This window comes from Pezoporus occidentalis, unplaced genomic scaffold (genome assembly GCF_034315485.1).
Source record: "Pezoporus occidentalis ecotype Australia unplaced genomic scaffold, CSIRO_AGI_Poc_V1 ctg12, whole genome shotgun sequence".
In the NCBI taxonomy this organism is placed as follows: Eukaryota; Metazoa; Chordata; class Aves; order Psittaciformes; family Psittacidae; genus Pezoporus; species Pezoporus occidentalis.
In genome coordinates, this window is record NW_026912994.1 from 7018748 (window position 1) to 7039146 (window position 20399).

The 20399-nt window shown below is 42.8% G+C and overlaps 1 protein-coding gene across 6 annotated transcripts in view; it reads left to right on the top strand.

Moving 5' to 3' along the window:
• SEMA5B (semaphorin 5B) overlaps window positions 1-20399 on the top strand; it is a 283614-nt gene that overhangs the window by 151492 nt on the left and 111723 nt on the right. For all 6 annotated transcript variants that reach the window (XR_009962448.1, XM_062607082.1, XM_062607079.1 and 3 more), the window contains one exon: window positions 7215-7314. Coding sequence is in view for 5 of the 6 variants with exons in the window: in XM_062607082.1 (XP_062463066.1) it covers window positions 7215-7314 (100 nt within the window). In the remaining variant the exon portion in view is untranslated. The remainder of the gene's footprint in view (window positions 1-7214; window positions 7315-20399) is intronic.

Consider the following 20399-nt stretch of genomic DNA (forward strand, 5'->3'; position numbering starts at 1 on the left):
GCAGTGGCTGCAAGACCAAGATGCAACTTGCTTTCCCATCTGAAAAGAGGGATTATACTTATCAGAATGTCATAGAAAGCTGCAAGTGATGCATGAGCACTCATTTTATCTTTCTCAGTGACAGGGATTGTGTGACAGCTTCAGGGCTTGTTTCAGTGGACAATAGATCACAATACTTAAACACTCTTCAACACCCTTAATAAAACCAGAAATCTCTGGTTTGCTAACAGTGGGGCTGTGTGTGGCACTGGTTAGCTGAATTTCACAAGATGGTGGTGGGACACAGTGCTGTGACTGCATGACACCGTCCAGTGCTGTGTGGGCTAGAAGGCAAGGTTTTCCAGGAGGGCTGTTGAGGAGAGGAGGCAGTGTTAGGGTGGTGTTTGTCCTGGTTGAAAGCAAGTTGAAAGAAGCCAAATCCATTCTTTCCATAAAGTTCTGTGCTGTGGAGACACACCCCTTTGATCCTGTCAATCTCAGGCATGGCAAACGGACATGCTTATGACTCACGGACATGCACCTGTACCCCACACTCTCACAGCACTGTGGCACCTCCTCTTGCTCTTTATCATCCATGCATCCATCATGTTGTATGTTGAGTCACCATCCCTGGAGGTATTTAAAAGATGTGTAGATGTGGCGCTTAGAGATATGGTTCAGTGGTAGACTTGGCAGTGTTAAGTTTATGGTTGGATTCATTGATTTTAAAGGTCTTTTACAATCTAAATGATTCTGTTAGCTAGGGTTTGAGATTTTGTGGAGGTATGAGCAAGGAGCCTCTCTCATGTTACAGGACTTTTTCCCAATCCCCAACCCTGAGGCCTGGGAACTTACATCAGTGGAAGTCTCCTGGCTCTCCCTGGGGCAGGTCTTGATGGATCTTCTGTCTGCCCTTCACCATGTGCAAATAGGAACCCAAGTAAAACATAGAATGAGCCAAAACTGACCTCTCTGCTGGAGCAGAAACGCTGAAGTCCTGTAGAAATCTGATGAATTGGGAGTGTGAATTGCAGTTCTCTGATCTCCTTCCTTGGGGAATTTGGGGCAGGGAAGTAGGACAATTTAGCAGCACACTGTCCTATAGTGGAAGTGAGCACTGGTTCATGCTTATTATCTGGTGTTTTCTTTGTCTGGGATTGAACCCCTTGGTTCTTCCTGATGGATTAGTTTGTTTTGCCAGCTGCTCCATGTTAAAAAGTAAATAAACAAGCAGTCATAATTGTACTTTTGCAAAAATGAGGTTTGGAATAAGTTCTTTTTTATCCATATTGAAACACTTTAGCAACATTTGTTTTGAAGAAATTATTAAAATTTAGGAAACAAAGAGTCAAGATGCTCAGTGTATATTAGGAACAGTTAGTGCCTTCTGTACATTCCATCCTTTACAGATAATTTGGCCCTGGTGCACCAGCCAGTATCCCTAAACCCATTTAACAATTGGAAGCACTGAGACACTAAATAGTTTCACAATTTGCCCAAGACAGAGGAGTCCAATATCAGTGCTATTGGGCATTTGGGACCATGCCTACATCTCCAGATGTCATTTCTCTCTGGTGATGGAAGAATCTTAACAATGTCATTTTAAAGAGAAGGTGTAGGCAGTGAGGAGAGATATGCAATGTCTAGGTTTGACATAACTTTAAATGATAACATGTCTAGGTTATTATGATTATTGTGATTCCTATGACTCAGCGAAGGACTTTTTCCCTTCAGGGTGGTAAAAAGCAGAGCCTTTTCTTCTGTCTACTTCTGTTCTTTGGGAACTGAGAGACGGCATACCAAGAGATAAAAAGTCTTATTCTTTCTTCTTCCAGTCATCTTTTACACATATTCTTGGACAGGTTGTAGAGGGACATTAGCGACCCTTGGATCTCATTGAAAGGGAATAGCTCACTGCAAGCAGCTGTCACAGTGACTCTAAGGCCACTCATGGGTTAGATCATTGCTGTTCTCATCTGAGGAGGAGTTTTGTAGTTTGTCAAGACAGGAAATATTGATTGAGTTGGCAGGAAATGAGGTAGAAACATGTCTGGAAGGTGAAGACTGCTAGAAAAGAAAGCAGGAGTGGGAGGGGATGTGAATAAGGCCAGAGGGGTAAACTGAATGAAACCATGATAATGAGACAGCTGAAAGAACATCCGAGTTGGATTTGGGTATTGAGGGGAGAGAGAATGAAGCTGCTGGTTTAGCCCATTTTGTAGAAGGCTGTGTACTCTGTCAACAGCCTTTTGTGTCCTCCTAACTGAGTGGAGAAGAAGCCAATGAAGCTAAAAATTGCAGCAGTTGGGATAAGGACGTATTTAATGTACAATTAAGATTTCAATGGATCAGATTAAAGAAAGAGAGAATACCAGTAAGGAGGTGGAGGTGGTGATGGGAAGACAAGACAGCAGGGTGATATGTATGTGTAGGAGGACTTCTGGGAAAAAGCCAGCTTGAGTTTTTTGGACTCGTGAGTAAAGTTGAGCTCTGAGTGCTGACACATTTTTTGCTCAGCTCTGCCCGCACAACAAAACATTTCTCCTTCCCCTGATAAATTTGCTGAATTGTGGAGTGGTTTTGTGTTGTGGGGGCTACTTTTGTCATCTCAGCATTGGGTAGGAGTGACAGTTATTTTCCAAAGACTATTGCATTAACCTGTGGTGTGACCTACAACATAAAGCTGAAATTTAAAATGAAGTTGATGCTAGAATATGATTTATTGTCAGTCTAATAAAGACAATGCTGTAATTTGACTTTAACCTCTATTCATTCTTGGAAGTATCTACATTTGCTGTGTTTGAGAAGACAGGTGGTAGCATGGGTAGTCATTAGCCTTCTGATCTTTGGTTGCAACCTTGTTCATTTTGTCTTTGATGGGTTCTGATCAGTGGCACACACATAAGGGAAACTCTGGCCTCAGTCTTAGCGGACAACTGCCTACTTTGTGAAAAATGTTCTGAATACTAAGGATAACTGAAGCAAAGGCTGGTCTGAGACAGCAGGTCCTTCCTTCTTGTTCAACTTCTCTGTCTTCCTTTCTTAAGTTCTTTTAATGATGTCTTTGAAGCTTTTCTCTGCAATCCTAGGATAGGAGCATGATCAGACAGAAGCATGGTTTGTCTGTGTATGAGGGTATACCCTCATTTTGCACAAAGAAACATTGGTCCTGTTTAGCTTAGTTTCATTGGCTCCAACTAGGAAATCCATGCTGAGAATTATTCCAGAAGAGGTATTGAATAACACAGTGGTTAGCCATGCTCCTAGCTATGGCTTTGCAATTGTCAAGACATGGGCATTTAACCTCTCTGCTCTTGTGTGATGTGTCCTGGATGCACAAAGCTGTTACAGCCTGACGTAGATGGGAGCTACAATTGGGCTCAAGTGAGATGAAGCAGTAAATGCTGTCCTTCAGACACAGAAGTCTCAGCGTTTACATACTTCTTTCCTCCAAAGTACACAGTGTGAGGTGGGGAGCAGCTGGTTTTGAGGAGATGAAGGCTCAAGTATTACCAGGTTTACCACATCTTTAGAAGCTGATCCAAATCCATTAAGCTCAGTGGAAAACAGCCAATGATTTCGAGAGCCTCTGGATCAGGCCCTTAAACCCAGCTCCTGCAGTTTGGCACACCATCTTCTGCGCAGTTGACTAATCCTCATCCCAGTTGTGTACTGTCAGGAAGCCGGTGCAGAGCAGTGTGCTAGCAGGCTGCAGGGACCACCCTCTGAAGTGGCAGCGGGCCTCTTTTCACCTTGTCTTAAGCATGCATAATAGCCTGAACACAGCTGTGTCTGCAGACCTACATTTCTTGCAAAGCTTTGTCTTTGCAGCTGGATACTTGAACCACCTTGAGCTATGGAGGGACTTGCAGAGCTTTAAAGGCTCTGAATCAGACATCTGGCAATGGACAGTGCTGAAAACTATTAAACTTTTGTTCATTGGTCCTTGTGTGGAGGAAGTGAGAGCATGGATGTTTAACCCCCTGGAAATGATTAGAGATGAGAAGCACAAAGGAGGCCTTGATGAACATTTTGCCCCTAAGCCATGTATTTCCTAGTTTTCCGGCTCCTGCTGCTGACATGCAAAGCCAGGGCCTTGGTTTTTAATTTTTCATACTGTTTTTAAACAGATACTTTTTGCAAATGTAAACATGCCCCAGCATTGAAGGTTTCCAGCCAAATTAAAGAGTCAGCACTGGAAAAATCAGCTTTCTGAGAAAGGTCAAATCCTGGTATTCATTGGGTCCATATGTGTAAACTTCAGTTAGTATGGGATAGAACCAGGGCAGCATTTACTTTGCAGAACGGAGCTAGTTTCAGAATGAAAATCCGGAACTCTCCTTAGGGATGCCTATGGTGTGAGCAGTGGATTTGAATGTGTCAAATGAAAAAAGACCCATGTCCTGACTCTTGGTTGCATTTCCATTCCACTTTATCCCTTCCCTCTTAATAGGAAGAAAGAAGGTTGAGAAAGAAAATGTGCCATTTGGCATTAATTCTGACAACTCACATTTAGACATTCCTAACTGGGACCATGCTGGGTTTAATAATCTCCAACTACATGCCTATAAAAGCTTAATTTTCCTATGAGGATGCATGCCTTGCAGTCTTTAATTTAATAAATGGGAAGGGTTTCTTTATAAGTTGTACTACCTGCAGTAGTAATAGAAATCAAGACACTGCCTGTTCTTTCTTGGGCTAGATTGACATTTCAGCCAACATGGAAAGATTCAAGATACATATTGCCTTTTTTTTTTTTTTAATTATTTTTAGCTGTAATTTGTCAGAGCTTGCCATTAAAAGGAAGAACTGATGAGTTCTGACTCCTGAAGAACTGACCCCTGAAATGATGAGGTTTTTGCTTGGAGCAGCAGATGAAGAAATATTCTTCCTGCCACTGTACTGTAATAGTGGGTTAGTTAGTAGGGAAAAGTTGGTAGGAGAGGAAGTAGAATGACAAGAGAAATTATGGCCTAAAAGCAGGATCCTCAAAAGGTATCATCATTATACAGCAATCCCCTATTCCCACTCCCATCAGCCAACAGAAATGCCAGGAGATCTGCAGCACATGTCAGCCAGCTAGCCTTCCTGCAAGGTGTTATTGTTGCTGGTTCTGCTGCTTGGCTTGGAAATGTCTCTGCAGCTAAAGAGCTACAGGTAAAGAAGACAGAGTTCCATTAGTTAGGAGAATGCCAGAGGTGAAACTGCAGTTCCTCCCTGGTGCTGGTATATCATTAAGGGTCCCAGAAGAGTGTAGGAGGTGGAGATGCTTGAAGGTTAGATGATGTGAGTTATTCCTTAACTTGTGCCTTTTCATTGAGCAGCAGAGGAGGTACATGGGTTTTGTGTGGTTATGCAGTGCGACTGGAATGCTGAGAAGAGCTGGAAGCCTCCAGCTCCTGGCAGCAGAGGTTTTAGATTGTAAGGATGGGGGTCTCATTGTTGGAGAGGCCCTGACAGTGTTCAGTTAAGCAGGGCATGGGACCAGGCCTGACAGTGTCCAGCTCTATGATGAGGGGGCTTAGGAGCTGTTATGAGATATGGTGGTGTTCAGGGCAAAGGCCGAAGCTCCAGGACAAGGCTCCGCTTTGGAAAAAGAGATGGGTCGAGTGGAGTGTAGGGACATTTATATGTGTTTTCTTAAGGTTTTAGTAACTGAAGGGTTTCATTACATTTCATCCATCCCTGGAGGGAGAAGGGACTTGAAATCTCTCAGCAAATATCCCTGCTTCAGAGGTTTTAAACCATTGCACAACTACAAAGCATGCCAAGACGCCAAAGGCCTTAGTTAGATTCCTCATCATCATTGTCATCTTACCCCTGTGGAAAGGGGAATTAATGCCTACAACAAAACATTTAAACCTGACTGCCTTCAGTAAGACTTCTCAATTTATCTTTGGGGATATAAAATGACAATGGAGCATGTTTTTTCAGGGCTCTTTTGAACTGGTCTGAACTACATCATTTTTGTTATGAGTCATCAAGTCATTGGTGTGTGTATTGATATCCTGTTGCATGAGGCCAGAAGATATTACCTTTCATGTTGAGTCTCCTGGATCTTTAACATGCAGTCCTTGAATGAGGCACAGGCCACAGAGGGATTACAGATACACTGATTTAGTCTCATTTGTGCCTTGTTCCCTCAGATATTTGGTATTCTTCATGTATTTAACAGCCAGAGTAGTTGACAGTTGGAATAAATTCTCAAGAGAAGTCATCATGGTAAAAGTGGGTGACTTTCTGAAAATACATATGAATCTATCCCCTCTTATTTCATGCAGTAAAGATATAACGTGAGAGGTTGAAATTCTGTGATCTATAATACGAAGGTCAAAGTTGGTAACTGTATGGAAAGGTGGGGTTCTTTGAATGCCACAGCATCATGCCTGAGAGTACCTTAAAAATAGTAATCCAGCTTTTTAAACAGGTGTAATTCTTATTACATCAAGACTATCTGCCCTAGGTCTCTCAATTGATACTGTGTTAATAGATGTAGCTTCTAGAAAAGCTTTGTCTTCATGAGCGTAGCATACCTAAATCTATTGCTTTGCATTTAACCTGTGTGATTGCAGTTTGGACAATTGCCTAGATTGTGAAATCCAAGCTCATTGATAGAGCCAGTCTCAAAGTTGTGCAATCCCTCAGCCATATAGATAGCGTGATAGAATTCTGCTCCTCCCCCCACCAGTCTAAATTAAGGAGGGTTTAACTGGATAAAGTAAAACCTAGAAGAGAACCTAAAACCTGAAGGAGAAGGTAAAACCTGTCATTGGAGCAGCCAGGTCTTGGGTGCAGATCGCTTCTACTCTGACTTGGTTTTTGAATCAGCTGATGCCACCTTGTTTTTCTGGAGGGCAGCCATTTCCCTTTGCTTAGCACAGAAGGCAAGGCTGTGGAGGTGTCATGGCAGGCAGCCTAGTCCCATTACACCACATAACCCTGGCACTGAAGATGGTTCATCAGTTTTAACAGAAGTAAACCCGAGCTGCTGTTATCTCCAAAACCAATGCTGACACTCCATCGTGGATGTGAAAATTACTGCTGAGACAGCTCTGCATGTGTGGGTTTTTGCACACTCTGCAGAGAATTGGAATAAATAGAAACCCCTTAAATAGATTATTAATTAGCCTTTCCGTGACAGATAGCGTGGTAGGAAATCCATTAGTGGATGTCCGGGTGAACTCACTGCTTCTAGAGCAGCTTTATTGTTTTGCGCTTTCTCATTTTCCTTGCAGATCTGAAGCCCTGGGTGTCGAATTTCACCTATCCAGGTGTGCATGACTTTTCTCAGCTTGCACTGGATGCCAACAGGAACCAGCTCATTGTGGGAGCAAGGTAAAGATTATATCTTAATTAGCCCAGGGCTGCTGCTCAAGCTCTTTCCCTTCAGGTTCTGGCTTCAGAGGAGAGTGTGTTTCTAGCTTATGTGGCTGGTCTACCCCTTCAAAAAGAAAGCTGTAATTTACGTAGAGGGATTTGGACTCCTACTGTAATTGCAAAGAAGAGAAAATTACTAGAATTAAGGAAAAAAAAAAAAAGATGCAAGCAAAATGACTGGTTAATGAAGCCAAATGCTAGCATCTCTGTTTGCATCATGAATGTTAGAAGAGTTATAGTAAACCACTCTGCACCATTCCTCTGCCAGCACAGAATCTGACTTTATGGTTTATTTGCCATGGCCAGACTTTCCCTCTGTAGCAGGTTTATCTATGTACCTTTGTATACATTGTAGTTGCAATGCAGATGATTGCTTTCTTCTCAGAAGTCATTCCACAGCTTGTTCGCTTCAACTTGCTGACATAGCTAGATCCTCACTGAATGCATTTTTGTGTAACTCTGTTGTTCTGGCCCATTGTATATAATTAGCATATATTTTGCTTTATTTTAAAACATAATTTTTATTTAGGATGCCATAAGAGGAGTGTGGAAACACACATAGGCAAGCTCTAACAAATTTAGAGCTGTACTTGTAACAGGGAAAAGAACTATGGTTCAGTGAAATAATGTATGTCAGTTGTAGCTGAATCATAAGCCCCAACAGCAACTATTTTTTATTGCACAATAAACAGATAAGACAATCCAAAAAAGAAAAGACTAAGCATGGTCTAACAAATCAGTTTAAGTATAACATTTAAAATCAGATAACATTGTGGTAGCAGTCTCTACTTATTAATGAAAATGAAGGAGGAGAAGACTGCTTTCTTGCCAGGTTATTCTTCATTAAAGGACAGAGAGGTGAGGAGCAGAGCTGGAAGAGCTCAGGAGATGAACAAGAGAAAAGAGCAAGAGTGTAGCAGAGAGGGAGGGTTTTGCTTCACAGAGACAACTGAAATGTGATCGAATATATATTTTCTGTGCAGTAAATAATAACACCTTCCTGTAGCTGTTCAAATTGCCAGAGGACCTCCTGCTTTTCCTACAGAAGCATTTTGCTTTTCAAGCCACAGCTTTACCTGAGCTTGAATCTTTAACCAACAATTATTAATATTTATTAGTTCAGAATGGCATTACTTTGGGGATGGCTGTGAACAGTGCCTTCTGCCAGGCATTGCACAAACACAGGCACATCGCTCTGAGGAATTTATGGTTTACATAATTCAGCTGCACAGCAGGTTTCCCCCTGCACAGACCTTGCTAACACAGACATGCTTCACCCCTCCTGCTCAAACCCCAGCAACACGTCCTGGAGGGCGTCCCTGTCTCCACCAGAGTTGTACGAGTGTGGTTGGACAACAGGCTACAATATCATTATAAACATGGGAATGACAGCAAAGTTGAATTACTGCTGGAAATACAATATATAGCAGTGTATTGCCTCATGAGGATGCAGGAACAAGTATTTATAGAATTTACTTGGAAAAGTCAGTTTTCATGAAGCATTACCCACCTGACCGGGAGACTGAAAGTTTCAGTGGTGCTACACAGCTCTGCTGAGCAATTCTTGGTAGAGTTAATGGACAACATAATTTCCCAGGGTGGTTTTCAGGGGGGTTGGATACAGGCTTGGTATAGGGAAAAGTGGAGAGTGCTGAGCCCTTTCCCTCTTCACTGTCTCATTTCCACCCTGTGTAAGGTGACGGAGAGGTGCCTGAACACAGGGGTGTGGATGGGGTCCTCAGCACTGCACAGCTCTGGGCTCACTGAGCTCTTGGAGACATGCCAGAGAAATGGGAAGGGGAAGTGAAGCCTTATCTGTTCCCTCCTTCCTTGATAAATCCACACCTTGTTCTAGACTATTTTTAGGGGTGATTTTTTGAGTCATTAGTTGCTCATGCACCATCTGCTTGAATTTGCAAATGAAACAATACCTCAAAGAGATAGGAGCTGTCTCTATCCATCTCTACAGGGTGTAATTTATGAAACCTAAATTTAAATGTTAACCATGTTTAAATGTGCTACTGTAGATCATATTAGTAGTAACACCAGCTATTCTGGGGTTATGGAAGGAGGTTGGCTTGGGGGGGAGTTTATAAGTACTCCCACTTCTCAATTTCTTGGTTAACATCATTCTCTCAGAGGATAGCATTATAGATTATTTCAGACCAGTTTTTTCTGTCTCTATTTAAAAGCAGTATGACCTCACCACAGCATCTCTTTGGCTTAGTTCATCCTGTGTTTCAAAGCTTCACAAAAAATGCTTCCTAGAAGAAAAGAAGATCCTGGGGCTCATGAGTGGTTTTGGTTTCAGGAATTGGACACAGCGTGACTGAAACTGTAAGAGGTATTGAGGGCATGCCATGCAGACAGGGAGCTGGAATAACACAAGCCTCAGATTTTTAAGCTTTATCCTTATCTGAGAGCCCTCCCCTAATGGCTGGTGCTGTCTGAGTGCAAACCAGAGGAGTTTGATAACACCGATGCACCAAACACCTGCCAAGTGAAAATCCCAGAAACAAAAGAATTAGTTTCAAAAGCCCACCATGGTTTCTAAGCAACGTATTTACTTGTCACATCATTTGTAAAATCCAAACTCTTGCGAGTAAGGATATGAATAGTTTAGAACATTGTAAATCTCACACTACCCATATTATGAACCACATTTCATTAAATATAAAAACACACATTTGAAAAATTCATAACCTTCACTTTGACTCATAGTTTGCGTGTTTTGTTTGTGTTTTAAATGTAGTGTTAGTATTTTCATGTACTGTTTTTCTTCCGTGAATGAGTAATTGTTTTGATATATTTGCTGCTTTTCTCAGCTTTTGAATGCATGTGATTACTATTTGAGCTTATTTTAATGGGAGGAAAAACAATTTTCTAGACCTCATTATTACTGAGAAAAAACTTGAAAATATGATCACAGCAGTGATTTCACCTCCCTAGTCCCCAGGGAGGGTGAGTTTTGTGGAGGAGCTACATAGTGTAGCTGTGACATCCCACCTCCTCAAGGAGCCTTTCTCCTCAGGACTATCTCATTACTGACTGGGCAGAGACAAGAGCCAGTAAAGAAGTGATGATATGAAAGACCCTGCTTGGAGTCAAGCCAAAAACCATGCTTCACAAGAGCTCCCTGGCAAGGACAACATAAAAGGTTTAAAGGAGGACGGTTGAGACACCATGTGACAATCTGGCACGACAGCAAGCTGAAGGGAAACAGCTTGGACAACAGGAGGATGATACCCAAACAAATGGCTGCATGGAGAGTGGTTGGGAAGCCTTAAAGGAAACATTTGACTTTTCCCAGAAGGAAGCTGTGGGGGTGTCAGCTCAGGGCAGTAGCCTGCTGGGGCTGCGGATGTGAGAGGCATGGCTATGAGGGTTGGCCATTCGCAGCAAGTGGAGGTGTTACTGCAGAATATTAGCCAGAAAGCATCATGACCAGAAGTCCTCATAGTTCTGCCTGCCAAGAGGGATGTCAGCTCCATCAGGAGGTGGGAAAGGATAATCTCTTGCGGCTGCTGCATGGGGAACCGCAGCTAAGGAGCCCTTGTCACAAGAAGTCATTACCAAGAAGAGCCTGGAGGTAGAGAGTAGTGAGCAAAGGCTGCACCAAGGGTCTCAACTGGCAAGTAAAATGCACGTCTTTCTGGACTGCCAGACTTCTTTGCCATAAATGTAAAGCTACTAAACTGCTGCTGATTCAAGTCAGGATGCTTTGATGTGGGTGATTTTCATACTTGATTTAGAACTGAACATGTCTACTAATGCTGAGTAGATATGTGTAAGAAAAGAGATATTAGTTTGGGGAGTAGGGAAGGTGCTATATGAACTTTCAGGGGTTGTTTGAGGGTGAGCACAGAAGCGTGGGTACAGCCCTTCCTGGCTATTATTGCTCCTGGCTGTGTAAGATTTAAACCAGCTCTGGATCATGCCAGCTTAGAAGATGAAGACTGAATGGAGTGACTGATGTCCCAAAAGAATTGTTTCAAGTTGCAGCTTGCAGAAACATGGCCAATTGTAAATATACTCTAGGACCCTGAACCAGCAGGTTTGGCACCCTGAGTTCATTGAAAGTCTCTGGTGTGTGATAGATTAGTCTGTCAGAGACCAGGTTTCAAGCAGATTTCTGGCTGAACATAGGCTCTTTCCTGCCTGGTTGTCAGAAAGCTCCAGAGCACTGCAGTAAAACTCTCAAAACCTGTGTTACTTGGAAAATATCACTCTTACTCCTGGGCACCTTCAATCCTGTCTAGATCTGGACTGCCACTGAACCCTGAAGAGAACAAGTCTCTGCAGATCATGTTGCCTGGGCAAAACGCATTTTGAAAATCAGGAAATTCAGTGGCAGAAGTTGGGTCAGAGTTGATCCACAATTTAGAGTATCAGCATTGGGTCTAAACTCTGTCAAGAGTACTTTTTGTTGCCAAATGATCAGGGTCCCTCACCAACATTTATCCTTACAGGGCTTCTGTGATTCAGGAAAGTGCTAACAATTGTACACTAAAGATGGGAATCTAAGGCCCAGAGTGTTTAAGAGGAAGGCTGCCCTGTGAAAAGGCTGTGATGCTGAGAAGTGTGAGTTTATGGTAGATTGGAAAGGTAGCGCAGTGCAATGTTGCACCTAACTCAGCTATTCCTGCAGCAGGACTGCACTTTCTGAAGGTACCAGTCAAAAGTCTGCACAACCTCAGATGTGTCTGCACTTGACTAAGGTAGACATAGCCAAAGCTCTTCTATGGACTCACAGAAAACCTGTGTCAGAGGTAAGATCTGGACCCTTTACTGTTGTGTTTCCACTTGTAGTGGAAACAAGAAGTGCTCTCAGCCTTGAATCTCCAAAGAAGATGTAAATCTTAAAAATGCTTGGAAAATCTGTGAGTACCATACAGTGAGACTGTGGGGCTTCAGCATGGTTGAAAAAGTTAGCGGTCATGCAGCATGGAGAGACTAACATGCAAAGAAGTTAACATTGGCCACAACCACATGGGCATAGCCAAAGGTTAAATAGTCCACCAGCTTGTCCTGTTATCAGCCAGGAATTACATGCCATTCATCCCTGACTACAGGAGTTGACTCAATACTTTCCTGAGACAAACTGACTGAGCTGAACTGCTGCCATTTCTGATGGCTTGCATTAGTATCAGACTGCCTTACGCCAGCTTTACCCCCTACTAAGTCACGTTTGGCTGAGAAATTACCTTGCTAGTTGAGGTATTAATGAGGACGTGAGCAAGCAAAGAGCATGATAATGTTTTTTTATTATATCCAGATTGTAGGAGGGTAGCTGAAAACACTGCTGCAGTGAAACCTAGAACAACAAATACCATCCTTTCTCACTGTGATTTTTCCTATCAGACAAAAGAATTCTCTAATTAAAGCTGCATCCTCGTATTGAGGTCTGGAGGGGGACAGATAGCATGGTGATGTGAGAAATAAAAGGGAGAATCAGTCTCTGAAATTAACAGAAACTTTCAAAGGGGCATTGATGTTTTTCAAAGAAGCTGCCTGACCTGCATGGCGAAGAATATGGTGAAGGTGAGAAACCTGTGATTAGGCATTGCAGCTAGTTAAAGCCATAATTGGGGGTGCACAGTTTCTTTACACAGGGAACAAAATCACACAAAAGTGTAATTTAAAGTGCAGGTTTTAACCTCTCTGACTGAGCCTGGGATAGTTCAGAGGGAGATCTTCCTCTCTGATACTCTGCCAGGTGATGTCAGCTCAGCCTTGTTGTAAGGGTGGAGGGGCAAAGCCCCACTGGGATGTCTCTGGTTCTTACCTATAGATTTGGCTTTCCTCTGCTGGTCTACAGGGAGTCTGAATTTGCAGTACCCCAAATCTGAGCTGTCCCTGACATTTACTGCTTGGGGAGGAGAGGACAGGAAAGGACAAAAGGACAATTTTTGTAATTATAGGATTCTGGGAGCTTTGGAGCCTGGTCTAAATCTTGTTGAAAGTGGATGTTTTGTTTTTGTTTTTTTTTTTTAGCTAAAATTTGTGCATTTTCTCAAGCAAAGAAATGGAATTTTAATTAACTCACAAGAGACAAATCAAATAAAATGTTATGCTGCAGCAGTGTCAGGTTGCTGGGCTGGACCAATGCACAGGAGAAACTGCAGCTGCAGAAGAGCAAAGAGGCAGCCTTGCCTCAGGTGTTGTACATGGAGAAGAGGGTGAAGCAATGGCAGTCTCTGGTCTGTCATCTTTGCTGGCAGAGAAAACAGTCCTTCAAATCACCTGCAAGGCAGTACCATCTACCTCTCTGCAAATGACCTCACCAGAGTGGTAGTCTGCGCATATTTGTCCATCATCAGAGGAACCAGGCTTTTTTCTGACTCATGGCCAGTGGCTGCTCAGCCAGTGCTGTTTGAAAGGCACCCTTGGTGCAGCAAAGTTGATAGGAATCATCCTCACACAGCAAATTGCAGGCCTGACTGGAAACATAACTCATATTCCAGATAAATGAAAATTGGTGATACCCTATCACAAAAGCAGCCACCCATGAGAGGTTCACTTGCTTTGGCAACACACTGAGAATAATTAAGTTTGAAGATTGTATTTCAGAGAGTGGGGTGCAAGCTAACACAAGGTCAGGATACTTCAGCAAAAGCCTTGAGGTCTTGGACCTGATGTGTTATACAGCATCACAGGATAGGGCTGCAGAGCAGTGTCCTTTTGTGTTACTGAAAATACTCTCTTGCTCTAGTTAAACTGGTGAGATGTCAGTTTTATATGGCAGGGCTCACCGCAGTGACTTGCATATCAGTTTATATCCAGATGTTTAGGTGCTAAGCCTACTGTTCTGTGCCACTGCAAAGCTATAAAAACCACGTCAAAGGGAAGGGATTGGTTGGCAATAACTTAAGCTCACCAGCCAACTCTATCAGTATTTGCATACAAGTCATGCTGAACTCATCCAGAGTTTGAGAAAAGCCTGACAGAACTGAGCATGTTTATCAGCCTAAGGAGGCAGGTGGGGGGGCTGCCATGGAATATTTGAAAGATAATCAGTGCATCAAAAGAAGAGGAATTTTACAGTATTACTTACTGAAAGCACAACTAAAAATGATGGTGCCACGGTTTAAAACCAGCACATAGGAGATCAAAGGTCCCCATGCAGCTCGGGGCCATATCCAGGTGCTTTAAGTGCTCTGTGACTCTGCCAACTGGATTAGAGGGGGAGAGAAGAGCTGTCAGCTACGTTTCAAGAGAGACTTGAGGTGGCATGTGGGATAAGATGTGATGGTCTGAGAGATGGACTCGCTCTTCCAGGAAAATAGGAACAAACCCACACACAAGTTTCGAAAATCTGGCTCAGTTTCCATCTCTGAGGTTTCAGAGAAACTCATCCAGTGAAACAGAGGGAGGGAAATGTAACAAAGAAAAAAATAAATTGCAATTGGTCTGCTTTCTATATGTTCAAGCAATATTACAGAATACCCCCACACCGCGTTCTCTAAGTGTGCACATATGGCTACTCTCCAGAAAACAGTGGGCATCCCAGAGCCATGGCAAACTGTCACCCTGAAGGAGGTGGGACCACATTGGAGTGAGGCTTTGCTTCTCCTGCCCTGGGGAAAGAGAAGGGCCAGAGACACCAGAGCCAGCTTGCAGCTCTCCTTGCAAGCTGATGTAAGAGGGGACATGGCTGTCAATCCAAGGGCCAATCTCCTTCCTGCATCTCCCTTCCACAGCTGCTGCCATCCATGTAGATTTCTGAATCCTGGTATAGTCTGAGGGGTGCTTCAGCTTTGTTGTCCTAAATGCTCTGTAGCTATAAGTATCTACCTCTTTTGACTCTTCCTAGAGCTGGCCCTGAGTATAGAGTATGTAGCCTGAACAGATCTGTGCCATTAAAACTGATGGTAGTATTCCTCCATTGACTGGAATATAGAGGATTCAATTTTCATCCTTGTTCCCACTGAGAAGTTACTAAATGGGCCTTAGTGGCAACCCAGAAACAGTAGCTGGGACCCTGGCTTTATTTGGAAGCTGCTTAATCAGAATGATATGCTGCTTGTATAAGGAGCCTCTTCTAAGAGAATGTTCCTCTAGCTCTGGCTGGATTTATCACTGAGAAATGTTGGTTTGGGAAAAGCAATTGCTCATACAGCATCTGCATCATATTACTGTATGCTGTTTAGTATGGCTCTCTGTTGAACATCTATTGGTTTTTAAGGAAGGATGATGTACCAGACAAGTTTTTCTTCAATAGAAACAAAATTACGGGTGAATAAGGATACAGATCATAAGGGAGATGCTGGCTCCCCACCTTTTCTCCAGCATGTTTATGCCAGGCCATTCAAGTGAATCACTGAAGTAGCCTTTGCAAACAGATTGTCATATTACACTCTGGATCAGGCATGTAATTAACTCCTTCTGAGAGCAAAGGCCAGAATCATCCTTCAGGAGCTGGATTTCTTGGAATGTTTGGCTAGTTCAGAAATGTGGACAGCCAACTGATAGGTTCAGCCACAGCTGAACCCACATAGAGGTGCTGTGCCTTAGTGTAGCATGAGATTTGGTAGCCAGGTGCCCTGGAGTCCGATGTCCATTCTATCACTCACTTGCTCTGTGCTTTGGAAGAGGTCATTTAACCTGTCTCTGCCTCATTTTCTCCATTAGTATTAGGGGAAGGGATGATACTAACCAGCTCCCAGGGAGTCATGAAGCACAGCTAAGCTGTGTTTGTCATGTAGTGTGGAAGTATAAAGTATATCTAAGGCCTTCAGGAGCAAAGATAGGAAGAGCTGACAGAAATTGCTGGCTCCTAGCCCAAGGCTCACTCCCAGGACATGGCTTCCAGGAGTGCCAGAAGGGGGCATTTGGTTTCTCACATGCATAATTCTGTGTCTTCTTTTGTATCACCCAAAGAGCCCTGTTCTGTTAATTATTTTTCTTATTATCTACACTGTGACAGTTTTGAGTCCCTCTTGCAGACCTGGCTCCAGATTGCAGCACAATCCCCACCTCAGGAGGGGAGGTGGAGAGGGAGATGCTGATCTCTTCTCCATGGTATCCAGTAGTAGGATGCATGGAAATGATTCAAAGCTGTGCCCAGGGGAGGTTTGGACTGGACATTAGGAAACATTATTTTACCGAGAGAATGGTCAAACACTTTAAGAGGCTTCCTAGAGAGGTGGTTGATGCCCTGCGTGTTTAAGAGGTATTTGGGTAGCCCTGAATTGGTCAGTCATGGATTACGTGATTGTTGTAGGTCCCTTCCAGCTGAAATGATATATTGTATTCTATTCTCCAAGTATAGGGAATGCCTTCTCAGATCACCACCAGTGAGTCTCCAGTACCTCACCTAGGCTGTGCTGGATGCCTGTTTCAGTGCAGTACTAGCCCCCAAAGGGAGAGCAACTCTTTGCTCAGTTCTCTTCAGCTTTTCCTAAACTCTTTCTTTTTTTTTTTATTTTTTTTTTAATAATCAAACATTATTATCAGCTTCTGCTGGCTTTCATTCTACTTGCAGGGTAAATGTCTGTGTACAAAGATAGCCTGCCCTGTAATGTGGGAGGGGCAAGCTTCTGACTCTCACTGTAAAGGTACAGGCATGAAGCAACACATAAGCAGGTGTACATGTCTTGTAGTGATACAGACCAGCTGAGATAAAGCAGTGTATTGTTGGTCTCTGTATGTCAAAGTCCTCAGAGGTTCTGGTGGTGGTCAGCACTGGGAATCTCATGCCTCCTGATTTGCTAGCAGGGGTTGTCCTAAAGCACAGACAGGTTATCTTACTTGCTTGGTATATGTACAGGGGGACAGAGTTGTGAAACATAAATGAACCTTACTCATTTAAATAGAAAAAATATTCTGAAACTACAGTAGCCTTTCATTTACACCTATTCAGTCCACCGACTGCAGGGATGTCCCCCCTGATCCACCACAGCAGAACTGTAAAGCATGCTCTCTTTTAATTAGGAGGAAGCACCTTTTAGTCAGCACAGTGCTGACAGATGTACTGCCTGAAAAGAGGCAGTGAAAAAGAGGCCTGAACAAGTGACTGAAGCATGTTGCAACCCTTATAATTTTGGAACTCCTAAGAGGAATGGTCTCTGCTATTATTCAAGCACTCTTATTATGTGGCTTCCTGTTGGAAGGGTTTAATTTGTCTTGTAGCTCTGTTGCTCAGTGGCATCATAGACGAAGTACTTTGCCTTCCCTGTAAATTGTTTCAAGGCCAGGCAATGTGTGAACAAGTGCATGGGCAGCATGTTACAGAGTTCATCCAAGGTGCACTTGGCTATATGAAATAAACACTTAATAAGCAGCTTTGACTTGGGAATGTCATGGCCAACAGATTTAAGTAGATATATTCTTCCATCCTTTCTCGAAACACATCTCAGCTGCTCTCCTGCTGTTCTGGTACATATGCTTTGTGGTACCAGGCACGGTGAGCACTTAATCATTTTACAAGCCAGCCAAATACAAATTGTGAAGCCAATTAACAAATACTTACATTTAGAGGATTTATACTGCAGCTTGGCTGTGTTCATATGCCGACTAGCACTGAGGGCCCAGTCTGGGAAAGTAATTCAACATCTACCCAATTTCCACAAGTGTAAATGGCACTTCAGCAGAGGTTTACAAGCTGTGCCCCAACTTCAGAGGCAAGTTATTCTTCTAACCAGGGCATAGATTAATGGACCAGGAGTTCAGCTCCTGGTTGTGCTGCAGATATACTCTGTGACATCGACTGAATTGGTCAATCTGTGCTTTAAATTTCAATGGGAACAATGTCTCTTTTTTACTCTTCTGTATATATGTAGATGGCAAATTTTTCAAGACCAGGTTGTATAGAGCATGATGGTCTTACAGCAGCCAGCTTCCTATATCTGAGCTGGGGATAATATCACCCTGCAATCAGAGGTGACAGAGAGAGGAATCACAATCAGAGGTAACAGAGAGAGGAACCACTCTCTCAGGTTGTTTAAATAGGCATCTGCTGTGATTCAGTCTCCAGAGGAACCACCATCAACCCACTTTGTGTCTAAACACAACAAAAACACAGCCTTGGCTGAGACTTCAGGGCAGTACTGTTTAGCGTGGGCTTTTTCAGAAATGTGCTGATGTTCATAAATAAGAAAGTAGTGATAATAATTAGCAGTTTGAAGCAGCTTTTAATGTGTATAATACCATTTGTCCCAGAGTACTTAGAGGAGCATAGCCACTTGCTCTGGAGATGCAGCCAGCTCTGGGATGAAACAAAGCTTGTACTTTAATACCGTGAAGTTTCATAGCTTTCAGGACAAAAACTGAGTGAGAAGGTAGTCCTATCCCTCCAAGTTTGTGCACCAGCTTTTTATGCAGGAGAAGGAGTTATCAGAATAGCTGGTTGCATCAGGTGATCTCTCTTCTGGCCTACTCCAAATGGGTTTACTTGAAGAGAGGAAGGAATTAGCCAATGTTCACTTACAAGACAAAATGGGAGGGAAAAAAAAAAAAGAAAAATATTAAGAAGGCACCTCATCAATTCCCATAGAGATCTCAGTGTTCTCTCATATTTCTTAATCTTTCAGCTGCTTTAAATTATATTTCAGCAAGGTATTAAACAGACATAACTTCGAACACAAGCAGAAAAAAGGTCACAAATGGGGCAATTCAAGGTACAATAAACCATGCCCATCCTTCAGAAACCTTACTCATTTTGGGGCTGAAATTGCAGTTAAAATGCAGTTCATAAAAATGGCACTGTCTTATTCAGCAGATCTTTCCCCTTGGCCTTTTACTCTCGGTATAGCTTTACAGAAGAAGTATGGCTAAAAGAGCATGTTATTAATTAAGGATTAGTCAGTTCTAGCTGAGCAGGTCAACTGGAGTCTGGAGGTGCCTCTGATAGCCTGGTCGGCCTGCCAGTGTTGATATTACTCCTGAAGAGATATGAGAAGGATCAAACAAAAAAGAATTGCCAGTGGCTGTGCACACATTAGGTGAGGCAATCTGATAAAAAATGTAGGGAAGCTCTATTTTCTGTAAGAAACCACAAGGTAAGACTTAGCTGGGGTTAGCATGATGCCTTTGGAAGATAACTGTGCTTTTCCCATTTTAGTACTACATTCCTGCTTGGTTTAGGTCTCAGCCACGGGAATGGCTTTGTCCAGGTGCTACACAGCAGTCACTAGGAGGACAGAGACTGGCTTTATTTAAATGGACACTACTCCTGTCTGCATCTGTTTTGGCTGTGTGCAACAAAAATTGTGTCCTTTGGATACATCTGTTCCATTAAGGATATTTAATTGAATTTGCTCTGCAGTGCTATCAGGGGAAAAAAAAAACAAACCACCCTAATATTAAAATTTATTACTCAGTCAAACTGTCCAGCTTTTTACCCGACTAAAACAAGGAGCTCAAATCTGCATTAAAAGACTTCTAAAATCAATGCATTTAAATAGCATGCTTAACAACAGGATAGCAACTTCAAGTCCCTAGTTATGAGACCTTTCTCATAAGGTTGTAAGATTGGAGACCAGTGGCATGCTTAACTTCTCCAGGAGAAGGCTTATTCCATGATGTCTTGTGTCCTGGAGTTGCATTAATATTTTGGTGAGAGTAGCATGTGCTTTTGAAAGGGAGCTGTCAGATGAGCCACTGGCTGAGAATTTATCTGTTTTGAAATTTTAGCTGTGTGTTAGCTTAGTGTCTCTGGTCTGTGCCTGCATCTGCAGGACATAATATTTAAGTCTGTAACCAGTGCTGAAGAGCTAATAACAAATTATTTGGGAAAGCATGCAGCCCTTTGACACATTGTACAGTAGAACTGCTGGATCTCCAGCGATAGGACTAGGAGAGAAGAAGATAGAGGTTGTGTGTGTGTGTGTGTACTTCTCTGCATACTTACATGACATATAATAATTACTGATACATTTTGTTGAGATATTGCTAATGGGTCTTATTCTTCTCTGGGTAACAGAATAGGATGGTGCAAATCAGAGCTACAGCAACTGAAGTTTCGGTACCAGGAGTTTGACTTCCTAAGTTCCTCATCATACTTGTCCCCATCCTTTATTGACAGTCAGCAGCAGTTGAGACCT